This window comes from Sciurus carolinensis, chromosome 3, assembly GCF_902686445.1.
Source record: "Sciurus carolinensis chromosome 3, mSciCar1.2, whole genome shotgun sequence".
NCBI lineage: Eukaryota > Metazoa > Chordata > Mammalia > Rodentia > Sciuridae > Sciurus > Sciurus carolinensis.
Genome location: NC_062215.1, coordinates 143,326,247 through 143,346,367, shown reverse-complemented (window position 1 = coordinate 143,346,367; position 20,121 = coordinate 143,326,247). Strand labels below are relative to the sequence as shown.

The 20,121-nt window shown below is 36.2% G+C and overlaps 1 protein-coding gene across 1 annotated transcript in view; it reads left to right on the top strand.

Moving 5' to 3' along the window:
• Dnah7 (dynein axonemal heavy chain 7) overlaps window positions 1-20,121 on the top strand; it is a 347,577-nt gene that overhangs the window by 310,388 nt on the left and 17,068 nt on the right. Inside the window, 5 exon segments of the mRNA XM_047547136.1 lie at window positions 2,055-2,255; window positions 6,501-6,662; window positions 13,118-13,303; window positions 15,295-15,432; window positions 18,956-19,186. Coding sequence (XP_047403092.1) covers window positions 2,055-2,255; window positions 6,501-6,662; window positions 13,118-13,303; window positions 15,295-15,432; window positions 18,956-19,186 — 918 coding nt within the window.

Below are 20,121 nucleotides of genomic sequence, written 5' to 3'. Positions count from 1 at the left end.
AAACAGAGGAGGGCACACAGTCAGACCTTGGCAATTTTCCCTTAAGGGAAATTTAAACAAGGGTTTATCCAGTAATGTGGAAATATTCTTAATCCAGAGGAACAAGCTAAAAGATGAGAGTAAACCATCCATAGCGGAAATATAACCCAATTTAATTTTTACAACAGTAGAACAAAAGCAATGAAGAAGACTGTTCAAGGTGAAATTCACTCTACACCAAAAGGCTTTAGAATGTAACATTTCTTTAACTCACTTCTCATCTTCTTGGCCAGCTATCCTGTCATAGAGGATCAATCTGAAACCAAAAGGGTACTATTCCCACTTTCCTTGAAGTGAGTTTTGGTACCTCCCTATTTTTGGTGGGCAGAAATTCCAGGATGAAAATTCCATGTAGCTCAAATGAGTAAATGGAAATCCTGCCACCTGATTTCAATAAACACAGAGAAAATGTGTCCACTGGAAATACACATGACTCTGTCACCCCTCTACCTCCCTTCTCAGAGTCCCTCAGGTCACTAAACATTCAAATTAATCAGAACTCGCACTGTCCAGCTATCCAACAAAATCTTCCAGGAATAGATTGCTTTGTTTATTTCTTTATGCCACACATCACCACTGTTTTGCCTGAATCTTAACTACAGTGTAAACTCTGTGAAAATATTGACTTTGCTCTCTTCTCTTCTTTGTCTCTGCACCTTGTATAGTGCCTGGTCCATAGGAAACAGTAAATAAATTTATATTGAATTAGTGATTGAATATTGCTTCCTTGCTTGAAACCTTTCAGTGGCTTCCCATTGTATGCAGGACAAGGTCAAAGCCCAGAATGACTTGGAGAACACCATTCCTGCTCTGACTTCTGCAAGTTTGGCCATCTGCTTTTCATTTTGACCTCTTTGCCTTAGTCGTATGAACTTCATTCACTTTCGTTGGAGCAGCCTGCTTTCTCAAAAACATAGACCATCATGATAGATATTATGCCTGCCTGAAAAACTGTTCTTTTTATTATGTGTTTACCTTGCCAACATGTCCTCATACTTCTGGTCTTATAGTGAAGGTTTTATATTTGTGGCCTTTTCTCCTGTGGTTTTTCATGGACCAATCTCATGATCTGTTGAATTGCAATGTAAATACCCATCACAAAATCATATAAAATGAAAGATGTCCCTAAGGTATGATGAACTTGGCTTAATGTCCTATTAATCATATTGTTTAAGTTACTATACATAGGGTAGCCAGTAGAAAAAAAAATCCTGTGCTTTTTCCCACCACTCTTATTAAAGAACATAGACACCTATATATCCTTCCTAAATCACCCCTTTCCTTCACATGAGTGCTCAAAAACTTTTTTACTGATAAAGATTTGAATTTTCAAGAGATGCAGGTACCACTGACATGGATAATTGGAGAAGATAGCAATAGGGAGTGAGATTGGACAGAAATAATGGGAAGGGCCTTTGATAATTTTTCCTAGGTCCTGTATAACAGTGTTGAGAGTTCTATAACCCTCTCGTATTCTGTGCTTGTCCCCTTAAACAAATAGAACTAATAGAGATAAGGTATGATGCTTTAGGATATATCAGTTCATCTCACCCTTTAAAATGTTTTTCAAAAAAACCTTTGCGTCGTTAATTTACTTATACCAGCGTATTACTTACTCTCCCACTCTGGCTACAGCAAGAAGGGATTAGTCTTAATCTAGCTCTAGACAGAGAACTGTTTCTGTAAATATTTCTGGAACATCAGTGCAGATATGAGAACTTGGGAATGTCATAGTCTTTATTTTTGCCAACTCTGAACTACATGGCACCTTTTTAAACTTTGTATTTCTCTGAGTTTTCTTAAAGAGAATGCCAACGCTCTGGGTTTCTGCAGTGAAGTATACTGGTTTAGAGGCAGCAACAGATTTTGAGACTTTTGCTGAAAATCATGACAATTACATTTCTTATTTTATAGAAGTATTTCCTCCTCCTCCCAGCCCATCCCTTACACAGATAATCTTGAGATTCTTCTTTGGATTTTATCTAATCTTTTATATCTGATTTATTTTCTTATAGGAGTTAAGCCCAGAAACAACCCATCCTGATTTCCGAATTTGGTTGACAAGTTACCCATCTCCAACTTTCCCTGTGTCAGTACTGCAGAATGGAGTGAAGATGACCAATGAAGCTCCGAAAGGTTTACGGGCTAATATCATTCGATCATACCTCATGGACCCAATCTCTGACCCCGAGTTCTTTGGCAGCTGCAGAAAGCCTGTTAGTAATGGCTAAGTCTTGTTACCTCGGCCTGTAAAGCAATTCAAGTGGCCCCTGGTGATCAGGGATGTGTGTGCTGAGTAAAACTACAAATTAAATAGGCCTCCTGTACTCCAGTGCAGTTGGTTTTGATTACTGATTATTGACTGTGCTGAAGTCAATTTTATTAATATTTTATTTTAATTTTACCACCAGTCTCATTCCTGCTCAGTTGAGATCTTATGGGGTGTCATTAATAATGTAGCTTTCTATTTAGAAAGTCAGCTGTAAGCCATTCCCAGTACAAATCTGCAAGGTTGGGGAATCTTGTTTCAGGATATTAACTGAGCCCTTTGCTATTTGGAGCCATATCTCTAAATTAAAACATAAAAATATTTCCTCCATATAACTATAATGAGAGCCAAAATGATTTTCCTCCTTGATTGATGGGACTCATAAGGGTCTTTTTCAACATCACCAGGCGAGTAGGGAAAACACCCACTGGTTTCATGATTAGAATTCTGCATGAATGTCTGTGACCCAAAATTGTTTCACAGTGCTTTTACCATAATTAAAAATGGAAGAGTTTCTTTTTAAGAGGGGTTATGAACCTTAGTAAGTTTTGCCATTAAAAAGCTCACACTCTTGATGTCTGAATGTGGTTTAAGTGTACATCAAAAGAAAACATTCGAAATAAAGAAGTACTTTCATTAAACATAAGCCCAAGCACTAAAAATAAGTACCTATGTTTAAAACTAAGTCAAAGCTTATCCTGAGCTTCTAAGAGCTGTGCTGACTAGTTTTTGCATTGATTAGACCCAGAGAAAGCAGGTTACCTCCAGACAGGTGGTGAGGGCATTTCTGCGTCTGATAGGCTGAACGGAGATTCTTTGCAAAATGTAACTGGGCCCTCCCTTTCTTCTAGATCAAAAGGCCTTGCCAGCAGTAGTCACAGATTTTAGAGGTCCAGACGCTTATGAAATGCAGTCCCATCCAAACCTCATTAAATGTAAAAGCAGCACTTCAGTTTTTCTGTTTTAACTTTTTATTTGGAAATAATTTTAAACTTACAGAAAAGTTGCAAGCATAAAAATAGTATAAGGAACACCCCAATATCCTTTATCCACGTTCACCTTTTCTTAACGTATTATTCTGTTTGCTTTATAACTTCATTTATGTTTTCTATCTTTATCTATGTTAGTCTATATGTCAGTTGTCCTTTATTATCCATGGGAAATTGGTTCCAGGACCCCCTTGGATATCAAAATCTTCAGAAGATTAAGTCCCTTATATAAAATGCCACAGTATGTACAAACTACATAATCCTCCTGTATACTTTAAATCATCTATAATTACTTACAATGTGTAATACAATGTAAATGCTATGTCAATAGTTGTTTTACTATCTTGTTTAGGGAATAATAACGAGGAAAAAGTCTTTACAATACTCAATTTTTTTTTTAATTTTCAATTTTCAATATGAGATTGATTAAATACATGAACACAGAGCCAGCAGAAGATATGGAGGGCCAACTGTGCATGCATGTGTGTACACATATATGTATATATACATATATACAGGTACATGTACGTGCACGTATATGCATATATGTACACACATGCATGAACATATGAGTGATGCCCATTTGTCCCTTATTGGAGATACTGATTTTGATCACCTGGACAAGGTACTGACTGATTTATCCACTGTATAATAACTGCTTTCCCCCTTGCAATTAATAATCCATCTGTGGGAAGAATCTTTAGGATCATGTAAATATTCTGTTCTTCATCAAAATCTGACCTCCTATTCAGACTTAATATCCATCGATAGTTCTTGCCTGATTTATGTTTATGATGGCTGCAAAGTAATTATTTTCCAGCTGTAGCACTCTGCACATTTGACACTTGACACACCGTCATAAGCAACAGCTATCCTCTCTCTCCCATTTGTTTATTATTTATATGGACTTGGGAATTTCTGAGGAATTTAGTCCCAATGATTTATAACTCATTACTGAAGTCTTTTGATGTTCAAATTGTTTCATATTTGGCCAGAGGGTATTCTTTTAAACTGGTTTCTTTTTACTTATTACAGGTCCTATCTTTTTAAAAAATTATTATCATCATCATCATCTTTTACTTCTCTGGTATAGGATGTTCCAGAATCATCTGTATCCATCCTGTCCTAGTCATAGAACCTGCCCTTTTTCTGAAAAGTTCTGTTTCCTTTTTTCTTTCTTTTTTAAAATTTTTATAGTTATAGATGGACAGCATGCCTTTATTTTATTTATTATTTTTTTTTAGTGCAGTGCTGAGGATCAAACCCAGTGCCTCACATATGCTAGGCAAGCACTCTGCCACTGAACCACACCCCAGTCCTCTGTTTCCTTTTAATGGCAAATGCTATTAGAGACCACAATCTGGGGATTAGATAAGCGCATTACTACTGCATTGTCTTTGGTTCTTGACCCTGTCATTGGAGAGAATTTGGAAATAAATTCATGTACAGATATATACACACATACACCTACAAACAAGTACATATGCATATACTGATTTATCCACTGTATAATATCTATAAGATATATATATGTCGATGTCTGTATTTTAAGAAGTGATGGATTCATGCCAATACTTCCAATTTACATACATCTTCCCAGGGTTCTTCCATATTTCTATATTCCTTCTTCTACCTTGAGAAATCTGGGTTCCAACAATGACACATTTGCAGATTTGATAATTCTCTAACATATCTAAAATAGTTTCAGAATTAGCTCAGCATGTTTAACTTCAATTTCTTTGGTTAAATTTATGCTATTTTTTCTTTTGTTTCTCACTCTCCTTTTGAAATTTATTTTGTGAATAAACTTTTCTCTGCTCTTGGATAAAACTTCGGGCATCCCTGTGACTTTTCTCGTTCTTGTTGATTAATAAAATATCCTATAGTCATTTAAAATTGCATAGCCAGTCTTGACTCAGAAACCAGAAAGTATAATGCAGTATATTAATCATTACTTCAAATTTTATTCCTAATATTTTACCTGGAACCTATAGTTGATGAGTGTCATGCCATCACAGGAAGAGGATAGAGTTGGCATACTTTTATAACCCCTCTTATGTTTGATAATTATTGATACTGACCACAGTTTATTTGGGGGATGAGGTGGGAAGGAGCAGAAATTCCTGTACTGGGTGGTAATACTTAGGGGTTTAAAGATGACTCTTTGACTCTCTTATGGTTCTTCTGTGAGTTTTAAGTAGTCTCCACTACTGGCCATCCCTGACGATGACCCACCCACCTTGGCAGTGCCTTGCTTTCAGATGGCAGCTTCTAGACCCTTCGGCTTCTGGTTCTACAGCATTCCCCTCTGACAACTCTTACATTGGGATGTAGACTTCTACCCCCAATTTAGAAGTTGTTTTGACCAGAGCATCTTCAAAATGATCAATGACTTCCATACCTAGCCCACACTACCCATCTGCTCCTTGGGGGTCCCATCAGCGTGGCCCACAATCATGTGGTGATTTCCCTCTCTAGCCCTCTGCCCTGCAGCCATAGATTGCTCTCCTTTTTCAATCATGACTTTTGCACTTTTCCACCTGCCCAAGCTGCAGGGAATAAGTATTAATTCTCTGAGTGACCCAGTAATTCCTTCTCAGCAACTTCAACTTGGAAGGTAGACCTCACCCACCCTTATTCCTTGGTGGTGGGAGAAGTGGATTTCCAGCACAGAAGTTAGTATGACTGAGGAAATCTCTTCACAGATCCTTTCTCAAGCTCTGTTTTGACCATTTGATATTCTCCTTGTGGGTTTTAGAGCTGTTTAATTGGTTCAAATTATTTTCTTTGAAATTTCTCTGTGGTAGTCTGGGATTATACATTCTTGCCTTGTGATGCTTCAGTTGGCACCTCCAAAATCCTTTAAGGCAACATTCAATTAGATGAGTGTAAATTGGGTGTATTTAGCTATGTATGCTAAATACAATACAAATGGGCATGTTTTTTGCCTGAGGAGTCAGTAGAAACACAATTGAAAATTGTGTGTATTTAGCTATGTATGCTAAATACAATACAAATGGGCATGTTTTTTGCCTGAGGAGTCAGTAGAAACACAATTCTGTTTTAGTTATGCTTTGGGATGAATATATTTCTATGCTATTTGTAAGCAAAGGAATTTAATTACTTTCATTTTAAAATATGGTAAGTAAAATGCAATGTTAGGAGAAAAAATAATGATGTGGCACAATTTCTTCTCATTACAGGAAGAATTCAAGAAATTGCTTTATGGCCTCTGTTTCTTTCATGCTTTGGTACAAGAGAGACGGAAATTTGGACCCCTGGGGTGGAATATTCCTTATGAGTTCAATGAGACTGATCTCAGAATCAGTGTACAGCAGCTCCACATGTTCCTGAACCAGTATGAGGTATCATAAAAACCACACATTATTTATCACACTGTGTCTGTACAGTAAGCAGGGAACTTTGATTAATTCTACTCCTATAAAATAAATAGCAGGGTAGTTCCCAATAGCTTATTAAATAGTACTTTATTATAACAGGATATTTAACTACTCTAGTAGGTGGTCAGAATGTCACTTTATCTCTAGGAACCTATATTTTATTATTTATTTTGACACTTAAACACCTATAGAGATTGGAAAGTAATTGTATTTATTTTGAAAAGACTTGAGGAGACCATAAATCTACCAGCCTCAAAAATGAGGAGGGAGGGGGCCAAAAACAAAAAGAGACCAATTTTCTTGTTTTCTAGAACATGGCTTTATTTTTAGAGAAATGGCACTATATCTTTATCCCGGGGTTTGGACCATTTGTCAAGAAAGCAAACTATTTTAGTAGTTGGTATTAACCTGAAGTATAGATTCTGGAAAAAAACCAAAAAGCCTAATATCATATCGACCACATTTCATTCTCTACAATTCTGATTCACTGTCTCTCTTCCTCTCCCTTACCCTGCTCCTCACATGACATGGTGGTAGTCTTTGCTACCTGTTTACATTTGGATTTCTAATGTTTATGTGTTTGAAGAACTGTTTGGTAAGTCAACTGAAGTGCCTATAAGGATAATGAAGCTTTTTTTTTTTTAAAGTTGGTCTTCTAGAAAAGATAGTGGACTGAGACAGACATTAATATCCTATGTACATGTATGATACATGAATGATGTGAATCTACATCATGCACAACCATAGAAACAAAACGATGTACCCCATTTTGTGTACAATGAATCAAAATGCAGTCTGTAAAGATAAAAAAATAAATTAAAAAAAGAAAGTTGGTCTTCTATATCTTAGAATTTTGTTCAAATTTAGTTGGAAATCTTTAATTCATTTAATCAATGGAGTATCAAAAAACCTACGTTTTTGAAACTTTTCATGAATTTGGTTTATTTTGTAAAAGGTTTTCAAGCCTTTTAAAGGCATCAAATTCTGTTTCTATAAAAGCAAAGGAGGATCTCAGAAAATAAATATTGAGAGCTCAAATGACATCTAAACATGTAAAAAACCTTTTATCTGAGTTTCTGTGTTTCACTGGACAAATGCAATAAATTGAGGCGGCTTCAATTTTACAGCATGTAAACTGGGCAAAATGTTCAAATGAATCATTAATTTGATATATTTATTTCTTGTAGTAACATTGGCCAAAAAAGGGTAATAATAATAATAATAATAATAATAATAATAATGATAGAGCTGTTGCTGCCCGCAGCAACAATTCCGCAGGAAGGAATTGGAGGTGGACTGGGAATGAACTACTTCTATTATCTTTCTTTAGTGGGCTGCTTTCTTGCTTGCTTGCTTGTTTGCTAGTTTATAGAGGAAGAGAGACTTGCTTGCTTTTAGAGGAAGTTTTAGAGGAAGAGAGACTTGCTACGCTTTCAGAGAGGCTACTATTGTCAGAGAGGCTATGCTTTCAGAGGAGCTATTTCTTAGAGTCCTGCTGCTTCTTCTTAGAGGTGCGTCCTACATCCTGTATCCTAAAGGTGCGTGCTAGAGGTGCATGCTGTCAGAGGTACTTCTTAGTGGTGCCTCCCGCTTACTGCATCCTTCATTCTGCGATCTAGAGCTGTGTTCTCTGAGGTGAAGAGAATATCTTATATACACTAAAGCAGCCAATCAGCTTAGGATTAAGTAGCACAATTGGAGCACGCACCATGGTACCAATCAAGAAAGAATGAGGAACATCTGTTGATCACTAGCGCAGAAGAAACTTCAACCAATTAGGCAAAAGGTCATGAGAGATCACGCCATGTCAACACTAATCAAGCGCCACCTCTCGGCCCAATGCCAACCGCCATCTTAGAGCTCTCTACAATAGAGGCAAACAATTCAGTGATACAGAGTCTGAGGAAATATTTGAACTAAAATAATTATAATACAAAAATATAAGGAATAAAAAGCTCTTCTAATTAGCAATTTGTTCTGAATACCTGGAGAATATATTCTAATTTAAAATATAGTCAGTAGTGAAGAGTCATTTGTATGCAGGTGTGCAAGACTGGTTCAACATTCAAAAATAATTAATGTTACCATCACATCAATAGATTGAAGAAAAATCACATGACCATATCAATAGATGTACATGCAGAAAAAGCATTTGACAAAACCAAATAGTCATTCATAATAAAAAATACTCTCCATAATCTAGAAATAGAGGAGAATTTCCTCAAGAGAATATCTATAAAAAGTTTACAACTAACATCATACATAAATGGTATTCAGTATGACTGCCATTATCATAAGAAAAGAGAAATTTGGACACACACAGAGGAAGGACAGTATTGAGAAAATGAAAGCAGTTTGGTTTGACTACCACAAGGTGAGAAGCACCTGGAGCTACCAAAAACCAGAAAGGCAAGGAAAGATTCTCTTGGAGGCAGTGTAGGGAGTGTGGTCCTTGATCTTGGACTTCTGTCCTTCAGACCTATGAAACAGTAAATTTTCTTGTTTTAAGTTACCTAATGAGACATAGAGAAACAATACAGGAGACCATCATGATAATCCAGGCAGGAGATGTTATGAATGTAAACTATAAAGCATTTAAGCTGGGAGGGCGAACATGGTAGAGATACCTTTGGATACATAAGGGAAAGGACTGAAATGACTTAAATGACTTAGATATTAAATGGTGAAGGGAGAGGGAGAACTGGTGTGAATAGTTTTGATTAATATTCATTAATCCAGATGAGGAATAGTGTCAGGAATTCATAGATGTGTAGCAGGTTAGTAAGTGAAAATCCAGGTAAAAGAAGCAGAGCAAGGAAATCTGTTTCCATGAACAGTTATCAAGGGTTGCCTTTCTCCATGTTCTACTCTCCCCCTGCATCAACCCTCAAGCTAGAAAACTGATGCTTAATTATTTTTTATCCTGTCTCTACCACATCTTGCCTCTCACACTCCCTCTGCCTGCCTCTATCCCATGCCCTACATTACTTTACTATAGTCTACTTTGTCTTCTCCATGTGTGATGTGTTCTTTCACATCTCTGAGCTTTGGCATTCATATTTCTCTCAATCTGATTTGCCCTTTCCTGTGCTCCATCTTGATCTACTTTTGCAACTCTTTCTTAAACAATTAGTTCAGACAAAGGAGTGAAGTTTACCTCCAACTGGCACATTTTTACATGCTACTAGGATTGACAATCACTTTGATCATCCTTTGTTGAGACTCTTGATTATCAGATATGAATACCTACAAGAGTAGGAGGTGATTCCAAATCTTTTTATCTTTCATGGTCTACTTACCCATCATCTCTGTGATGCTGTTTCTAAGATACTGTAGTATAGTGCACAGAAACATATGTGTCTAGGCTCTGGCAGCCTTAACAGAGTTGGTGATACACCTGGGTTACTGGAAACTACAAACTTTTGCTAAGAAGTAGAGTATATTCTGCCAAATCATGAGCCACTAGGTTATGAGCTTTAATTTGTTTATTCATGCATCCTTAGTGCCTAGAACACTTAGTGTCTAGTGTGTAGTGCTCTATAAGTGACTGTTTAATAAGTGAATCTTAGTGAGTGAAAAGGTCTTCACGCTCTCACAATAAAAATGGCAAAACTACTATATGTTGAAATTTAGAACAATAATAATAGCATTTATAATAAATAGGAAATGGAAAAATTTCAATAAATAATATTAGAATAATTGGTTATTTGCTAAAGTTAGAACTTTTATACTGTGTAATTCCTAATTGATTAAGAAATTAGAAAAATTAAAATATAAAAGAAGAAAATACAGGTGGATATATATTTTCCACTTGGCAGGTGGGCAATTGCTTTGTTTTTCTTGTTTTGGTCAGGTCGTGTGTGTTTGCATGTATGTGTTCATGAAAAGTTCGCCCTTTACCCTTCACTCTCATCCTAATTTCATCTCCAAGGCAGTCAGCGTCATACCTTAGACATATGTATCCAGACATTTCCTGTGCATATATAAATACGCATATACACATATACATAAACACAACATTTATACGATCTTTTCCCTCAAAAACAATATTTCAATTTTCAGCTTGCTTTTTTGTGTTTGTTGCTTTTAAACAAACTACTTCATACATAACCTTGAATTCTAGTTGTTGACTTGGAGTTCTGTTGCATCTATGCTCTCTCCTGCCCACGGGTCCAACTCTGTTACCACAGAACAAGAAAGCAATTCAAGCAGCAAGCTACTACTTGGGGACTCCATCCTATTAACTATGCCTCTGGGAGAAAAACACTCCCCCATTTCATTGGTACTGTTTGTAACCAAACTGCTGAAACAACAGGCATCATTTTCCCTACAAACTCTCAGGAGTGTGTCGGCCAAGTTTAACCCTTTTATCCTTAAATTCAATTCTCCTCCTCCTGATCTCAGCTGCGCCTGCATCACAAAGTCCTCTTGGGAGCTAGCTGGGCCATGTGTTGCTCCACCTCACTTATTATTTAGTTAATTTGCATATGAGTTTTCTTATTTTTATGAGATGGAGCCTGTCAACCAGGCAAGTCCACACAGTGTTTGCATCTGGTCAAACTCCTCTCATACCTATAGCTGAAGAATAAAAGTACTCTGGAGTTATGCTCTATTGTGTTTCTCCTCAAGGTGTTGCTCCCTGGCACAGTCTCATGTTCTCTGCCTTAGGTTCCAGTCTACCAAATTAACAACTCCCATAATTTACAACCCTAATTCAGTAAGTTTCTCCTCTCAGATCACTACTACCTGCTCTTCCCTAGTGTTCTTCTTCCTATTAAAGAATCAGTCCTGAAAGTGGGGTCCCTGGAATGTTGGATCTATAAACTTTAAATTTTAACAGATAGCTAACTATAAGAGGGGAAAAGGGTATACAAAGGTAATGAAAAAAATTCTCAAGAAAAAGTGCTATATATTAGTTAAAATATTTTAAATATTACTCTAGTAAAATACCATAGACAACTAAACACCATAAAATAAAAGGCAAATAAAAATAAATAAAAGACAAATAAAAATGGGAGAAAACACCTGAAATTTATCTGGCAGACTATAAGGAGCTTTTAATAAAAAGAAAAAAATAACATTCAGGTGAGAAAAATATGTAAAACAATGGAGAAGTTACTCTGAGGTTTTATTAGAACTCATTTGTAAAGCATTTACATATACTGGGGAGTGGGGTGTGTGTTGGGAGTGTGGTGGAGGGCAGTTGTGAATGCCAGCCCAATTTCTTTATTATTTTTGGCTTATTTATTATTCCAAAAATATTTTAAGTCCATTTTCATAATATTCACTGTATATTGGTTACTCTGCTATTCATGCTTATTTTTCTATAAAATGCTCAATTTCATCTAAGTTTTTGTTTGTTAGCATAATGTTATTTGTTGCATCAAAATTAAGAATAAAATCTCAACTGTAAAAAAAAATACAAATGGCAAATAAACACTTTAAAATGTCAATATCAAAAATAATATTAACAAATAAAAATAGTTTTATACTTTATCAATTTTTCCCCAAATGGTAATACTCTGTTGGAAGCAGTGAGAAATAGAATTCTCTCTACTGCTCGTTCGTGTGTAAGCTATTCATGCTCAGGATAAAAGAAATTGCAATGTGAAAAATCAATACCATTGTGTTTGAAAAATATTTTAGAATTCATATACTAGAGGATAAAATGAAGAGCAAAAACAAAAAATAGAAAATCAGTTTCCACAAATTTGATAAATACCAGTTTGTAAGAGTTTATACAAATAAAAACTGTTAAAACTTTAATTGAAAAAATGTAAGAAGCTAGTGCACAGAGGAACAAATACTATTAAACATGAAACATCATCACTAGTATTTTTAAAAATACAACTTGAAGTACTTAATTAGCAGAAACTTTTAAACTGGAGGCTACAATTGCTAAACCTTTCAGAAAAGCAATTTAGTAACATTGCAGATTGCTTTTATAAGCTCCTTTCCTTGGAATAGAAATGGTCATTTCAAAGTATTTTTAAAGAATTTTTGATGAAATACTATAGGAAATCTCATGAGATTTGGTTGAAAAAAAGTAAAATTGAACATAGAGTGTGATTCCAACTGTCAAAATATATGGATGTAAAAAGGGTTTGAAGAAATTCTGTACTGATTATCTCTGAATTATATTGGCTTTGTTTTGCATGTCGCTCAGCAAGGCAAGGTTTTTAAGAATGGCGTTGTGGTCTCATCTGTGACTACCACATAGTAGGCACTCAAATGATTTAGTTGAAGAGAAAATGAGTTCACAAGCAAATAGGAGTACTAGTCTCAGCATTGACTGAATGGAAATGAAATAACACAAAAGGAAAGAAAGATCCTGGGGAAAACCGCAACAATTAGTAGGAACTCATATAAAGGGAAATCATACCTCTTGACTGGTTGGCGACTGAAGCTCTCGATTTCAGGAACTGCCTTATGACGCCCTGCGGTATATGACAGGCGAATGCAACTACGGAGGCAGGGTGACCGACGACTGGGACCGGCGCACCCTGCGCACTATTCTGAATAAATTTTTCTGTACAGAATTAGTTGAAAATGCAGAATATAAATTCGACTCAAGTGGCATCTATTTTGTCCCTCCTCCTGGTGATGTAAGTATGCCCTTCAAGAAATCTAAAAGCCATAGTGATACCACCGGTTTTTGGTGACGAGTTCTGCTTCCTCGAATGTTGAAGTTTGAACATTAGAGACTCACGCCAAGGCAAGCCTATAGAGCAGGTTTTATTAAAGGTAGTAACACAGACTTCCCTGGGGAGGTAGAAGGGCTGGTATTCTGGTATCCCAAGAAGTCAGAGCGCTCTGCCCCTTTTATAGACTAAAGGTTTCCTTTGTTCTCCTGCCCCTTCCCCCTCCCCCGCTTATCTCCCTCCTTCCTGCCTGGTGACTAGGCCCAGGAGAAGCTGGTGGGATGACCAAAAGGTGGGAAGCAGATGGGCAGGGGGAAAGGCCAAATGGAGTGATCCAGGCAGGTAGCAGCCCAGGGGGCATTAATTAACAACTCTCCTCTGCAGCCTTTTGGGAGGGGTAGCATAGGCAGGTAACCTTGGTGATCAAAGGGCTCTGGAGACATTGACATTCCAATCTCCCAGGGGCGGTCTCCAAATTCCCAGATGCAAACTGGCCTCCATATCCACACATATTTGACCTGGTCACCTACAATTTTGGCTTCAATAGGACATGAAATTCCTATGGGAGCTGTGCTTTTTTTTTTTAAGTTATGATTTTTCCTTTATTTTATTTTTGCTAACACTTGTGTGTGCTTTCTTCAGTTACATGGGGACAGAGCACACATGGAATTAGTTTTTGCTGTAATGTGAGGAGTCTCAGAAACATTCCTCACCCAAGGAAAACTTCTTCAGTGGCCTGAAATTCTATCATCTTGAATTCAGTTCTTTGGGTAAAAAGACCTTATCCCCAATTAAAATGAATATACACATGAGAGGGGTTACAGAATATTATTAACAGTAATTACTAATATTTATATCAGAAGTCCTTAGAAGTAATCATCTCACTAGAGCATCAAATTAACATTGGTACTATTATCCCTTTTATAAATGAGAAAGCAGATTCATTAAGGTTGACCCAGGTGGATATGTCAGGGAGTGACAGAACCACTGAGGCACAAGGCTATGGTTTCTTGCCTAAATATTATCACACAATAGATACCAAGGGACTTCCAGGATAATAAGCTTGCTTCTCATTTGAACCCCAGTAGTCAAAGGGCATATGTCAAAAGTTAAATACATGGCCACATACAGACCATACTGTAACTCTCCAACCCTAACCCTATCATCCCCTGGGATTAATGTTAGCTAAGGGCAGATGTCACTATGGATGAAGGGGAAAATCAGTCCCAGAGCCACATCACTGATCGGATGGACTAAGTCAACTTGAGGAGTTAGGGTAATAAGATAACCAATGATGAATTGTCAAATGTGAAAGAAGTCCAAAAATGAAGTAAGATGAATGTAACAGGGTCCATGTCATAAAACCATTAATGACCAAACCTCCTTTGCTCTGTGTATGTTTGTATATGATTATATTTATAACAAGGAAGGCATAAAATTTCAATAGAAGTCCACGTGAATAAAATGTGTGTGCACAAATGTAAAAAGATGTATAATGTTAATAGTAATAATCTTGGGACAATAAAATTTCAAATAATTTTTACTTTTCTCAGTTGGGTGGATTTCCCACAATAAGATTAAACAAAATAATCAGAGTAAACTAGAAAAAATTATTTTGATAAGTTAAGAAGAGTCACAACAAAATGTGACATGAAATTCTCTGGAAGAAATTTCTAAATGAAGTTACCAGATTTCTCCTTCCATTGTTTAAAAACCCATTCCAGTTCAATGGGATATTTCCTTTTTTTCTCATAACATGTTCATATTGTTTTTTAAACTTGGGCCCATGTTGAGTTGGATGAACCTATGAGATGGATACTGAAAGTCTTCAGTATCCAGTCTCACCTTCATCCAACTCAATATCTTGAGTGTCAAAAAACTATCGCTCTTAATTGTGAAGTTCTGCAATGCGATTGATTTCTAAACTCCCAACTTCTTGTAACTTATTTTTGCAGCATAAAAGCTACATCGAATACACAAAGACTCTGCCACTGACCCCAGCACCAGAAATCTTTGGAATGAATGCCAATGCAGATATCACTAAAGATCAGTCAGAAACTCAACTGCTTTTCGATAACATTCTTCTTACACAGGTACGTGTGTGTGAAGGAGTTGACTTGCTGAGCCTGTGAGGGATGCTCTCTGAGCCTCATGTGCCAATATGGAAGAGGTTCCTGACATAATTCTGTCAGAGTGGAGGGGCATTTAAAGGACAAGAAAAAACACAGCATACCTTAAACATAGAGTACGTGAACATGCAATTTTTTTTTTCATCTTTTTTAGAACCAAGATCCATTCTGTGAATAGTATTCTGCTTCTCATCATTTCAATTTCTTTCTTACAAAAGGCTTGTCCAACTACATTTTTTATGTTTGTTTTTAAAAAAAACTTCTTTAAGTTGGAAAAAAGAATTTCAAAGATATTTGGGAAGCAGTTTGAAGGCAAAAGCTATCTAGAATTTAGCCTGTTTTATTTTCCAGTCTCTTAGGAATTCAAAGCAACTATTTTTAGTGACTTACCTTTATTAAATCTTCCAGAAGCTCTGGGAATGTGACTCAGTGGTAGAGCACTTGCCTAGCAGGTATAAAGTTCTGGGATAGATCCCCAGTGCCACATACATATATATCTACATACATACATACATTAACATTTCACCTACAGAAAATGTTTTATCAGGTTATATAATATTTAAAGCATATAATTGGTAAGTACAAAATAAAAAGGGTTAGAAGAAATATGCAGCTGATTCTTGGCAGACATGCAGCCCTACTGGTGAGAGCATAAATGCTTCACAGCTAGGAGAGTAATCTTCAAAGGTACCAGAATTTAGCATGTTGTGGGCATCAGTCAGTATGTTTGAATAAAACCATTTGCTAACCGTTTGTTAATCTTGCTTGACTGTTAAGAGATCTTCCCTTTTATTATTCTCCCTTTAAATGTGCTCAGTTTTTTTAATTTTTGAAAGGAAATTAATCCAAATGACAAGAGTTCCCATAGTGATTGAATGAAATTTTAATAATTAAGGATAGGTGTCCATCAAGCAAATGATACTACTAACTGAATTCTAACTCATTTAATAGTTTTTATGGAATCTTGATAAAAATGAAAAGTTAATGTTTATCTAGTACTTATTGTGTGCTAGCATGGTTGTAAGCACTTTCTTTAGAGCATCTTAATACTTATGACAATCCTATGAGGCAGGAGCTATTATTCTTCCCATTTTACAACTAGAAAACTGAGGCACACAAAGATTCAGTAGTTTTCCTAATGTCAGCTGGTACAGTTTTGAGACAGGACACAAAGCCAAGTGGCCTGGCTGCCACTAGTTAGGCTCTAGAAACTGTGCTCTGAACTGCTACCCTATAGGTCCCCTTCTAGATTCTAGAAATGGTACATGACTCAATGGCAGAAAGCCGAAGATGCTGAAAAATGTAAGAATTAGGACAGTACTGTAATGTGTTCTTATTGACAGAAAAGTCCACAAAACTCCTATTTCTAATCAAATCTATAGTGACATTTTCTAACAAGGCAAAAAGGACAAAGACTTTTTATGTCCATTTTACACGTTGATGGCATTAAAGTCATTGTTGCCTGGGTGGCCATAAAAGTATGTGAACAAACAGGAATAAGTAAATCTTTAGGAACATTAGCTGCATGTAGTACATAATAGTCTGGCAACAGGACATTTACTTAAAGTGTCTTTTGGCTTTATTTAAACTTGATGGGGTGTGTCACATTATAGAACACATAAAACAGTAGGCTCATTCCAACAGAAAATGACTCAGAACCAAACGAATAAGTTTAAATTCACAAGGGTATCTTCTCCGTATGTGTTTCAACAACCTCTTTTAATATCCTCAAACTTGGATTGAAAGTACAGTTATACTAATGGGTAAGCAGTAGTTCAGTGAATCATGGTTCAGAGGCAGAGAGACCAGAACTGCATAGCTTGGAGATCAAGTTAATGGTGATAAGACTTTTTGTATTGTATTTAAATAAAAGATATTAGAAAGAATAAAAGAGGGAAGTATCAGAATTATGACTTTTTGCAGAGATCTTTTTCATATGCTTGACTGCTGTCCTCCATTTTGAGTAGGAAAATTGTTTGGACTTAGAATATTAGAAAACTAATAGGGTGCAGGATCTCTAAAAGTGTTAAACTCTGTGATGTCTCCTTAAAAATAAATTTCACTTATCTTTATTTAATAAAGTAACCCTTAGAATATTCCAAATGGCAATTGTGAAAACTCTAAGGATAGGTAGTAAAAGAGAAAAAGCTAAGATAAACAATTACGGATAAATAGCACACAATTGCTCTTCATTCTTATTATCAGTTGGATATTACCTTCAAAAACCTGCCACCCACCCCAGTTATATAGTTTTGGTGTGTGAGAAATACATATGGGAAGTGTCTATGTTACTGAAGTATTTTTATTGCATTTTTTGATGGGCAATAGACCTGAGTTTTGTGTGTTTTCTTTTTATGGAGGCACAGTTCTTATTAGAAAATAGGAATATTTTTAATGATTTTATAGAACATGTATGTCAAACTGCAAATAGAAATCAGCATTTGATTTTTGAAATGCAGTAGAAATAGACATTTCACTAGTTTTGGTCAAATGTTCATCATCTTTTTTGTTCTTTATGATTTGTTTTATATATTTAGTTGTAAACCAAGGACCTTGGTATTAAATAAGGTATTATATGGAAATATCTTTTTTTTACTATCACATAATTAAAACTTACCAACAATTATTTATAGTATGACTTAATAGGATCTTACGGTGGTGGTATGTGATGGGTAGGTAGAAACTTAAGTAAAAATAATATTTATAGCATAAAAACCAGGAAATATAAAATCTGAATTAAAAAAAGACTAAATACAATTTCCTTGGACTGGAAAAAATATGTATTTTCTAATAGTGCTATTCTCCTTCAGTGCACACAGGCACACACACATGCACATACATTCATTTATTCTGAGAATTTAAAGAGGTTTTCCAGAAAATATAGATTCATTTACACAGTGTCACTGTAAACATAAAAAACAAAAATTGGGTTGAAATTCTCCTTCCTTGCTTCCAATGTGAATCACTAAAGTCTGTCTTTTATCTATAACTCTTCCAACTGTTTAGAGAAGATGAGCTTATTTTCTTTGCCCTGCAGGTTCAAGGAGAAAACTGTATTTCTACTTTGGTGACCAGTAGGCCCCAGAGTTATTAGCAAATATATTTTGCAGCAAGCTTTTTCAAAGCAGATCAGATTCTCTCCTCACCGTCACTCCAGCAACTTAAATGCTTTTCTCTCTCTATCTGCAGCATCTGATTCGCCCCCTTCACCCAGGCAGCAAAACCTATATCTTATTTGCTTTCTCCAGATTCTCTTTCGCCTCTGAACACATCACATATTACTCTTCTTCCTCTCTTACAATTGTATTCTCTAAGGAATTTCTCCTCCTGACTGTTATCATTGCTTTAATAAATCTCATATGAATGCTCATGGATAAAATAGCAGAACAGTATTCATGCTTATGAAGATTTACCTTAGGATTTTTCCTTTGCAATTATTCTTAGAACTTTATGAGGATTTTTGAGTTATCATTTGGATTCTTCATAGTCTCGTTCAGCAGGTGCTGGTGCAAAATCATCAGATGAAGTAGTAAATGAGGTTGCTGGTGACATATTGGGTAAACTTCCAAACAACTTTGATGTTGATTCAGCAATGAGGAGATACCCGACAACTTACACTCAAAGCATGAACACTGTACTTGTCCAAGAGATGGGTCGGTTCAATAAGTTGCTGAAGACCATAAGAGAATCATGCATTAATATTCAAAAAGCAATCAAGGTAAGATGAAACACACACACAAAATCATTGAGCTACACATAGCATTAATCTATTTAGCAAATATTTATTAGACATAAGTACTGTGCAAGCACTGTTCTTGATTCTGTGGATTAAAAAAACAATTCTCGATTTTTGAGGACCTTAACAGAATTCTGGGAGCAACCGTTAAAACAGGTAAGTATAGAGTGTGCTACGTCGCAATAGCGCACTGGATAAGGTACATGCTAAAGAGACACAAAATGTTAAGGAATGAAAAGAAAAACAAAAGCTTCTGACCTTGTGAGTTTCCATTTTAACGAGAGAAACAAACCAAAAATAAGCAAATACATTTATAATCTTGGTAAGTGATAAGTTCCGTGGAAAAAATAAATAAAACAGGGTAAGGGACTAGAGAATGATGACTGAGAAGCTCTGTCAGTCAGACAGGGTCAGACCCTTCTGAGGAGCTGACCCTTGGACAGGCCAAAATGACTTTAAAAGGGAAGCCAGGGGACTTCTGAGGGGAAAGCATTTTAGATAGAGTAAAATCAAGAGAACAACTGTGGCATGATCCAGGAGGATCAGAAAGATGACCCCTGTGACTAGAGCAAGTGAGCATGAGGTAGACAGCACAACCAGATCATGATGACATTGTCAGCCATGCTTAGGATCTTGAATTTTATTTTAAAATACAATGGTAAAAGGAAGGCTTCAAACGGTTTGAAGCAATGAAGTTAAATGACCTATTTTACATTTTCAAAAGGTCACTGTGACCCCTGTAGAAATCTTGTGGAGGACCAGGAGGAGCACAGACAGAGGCTCCTTACACAGTTGAAGTAGTCCTGCTGAGCTGGCCTCTGGTAGTTACATTAGAGGGAGAGAGATGTGGTTGCTTATGCTATTATGCCTTAGGAGTCTACTAGGGTGGCTGAAAGCTAATGTGGGAGGAGTGGACA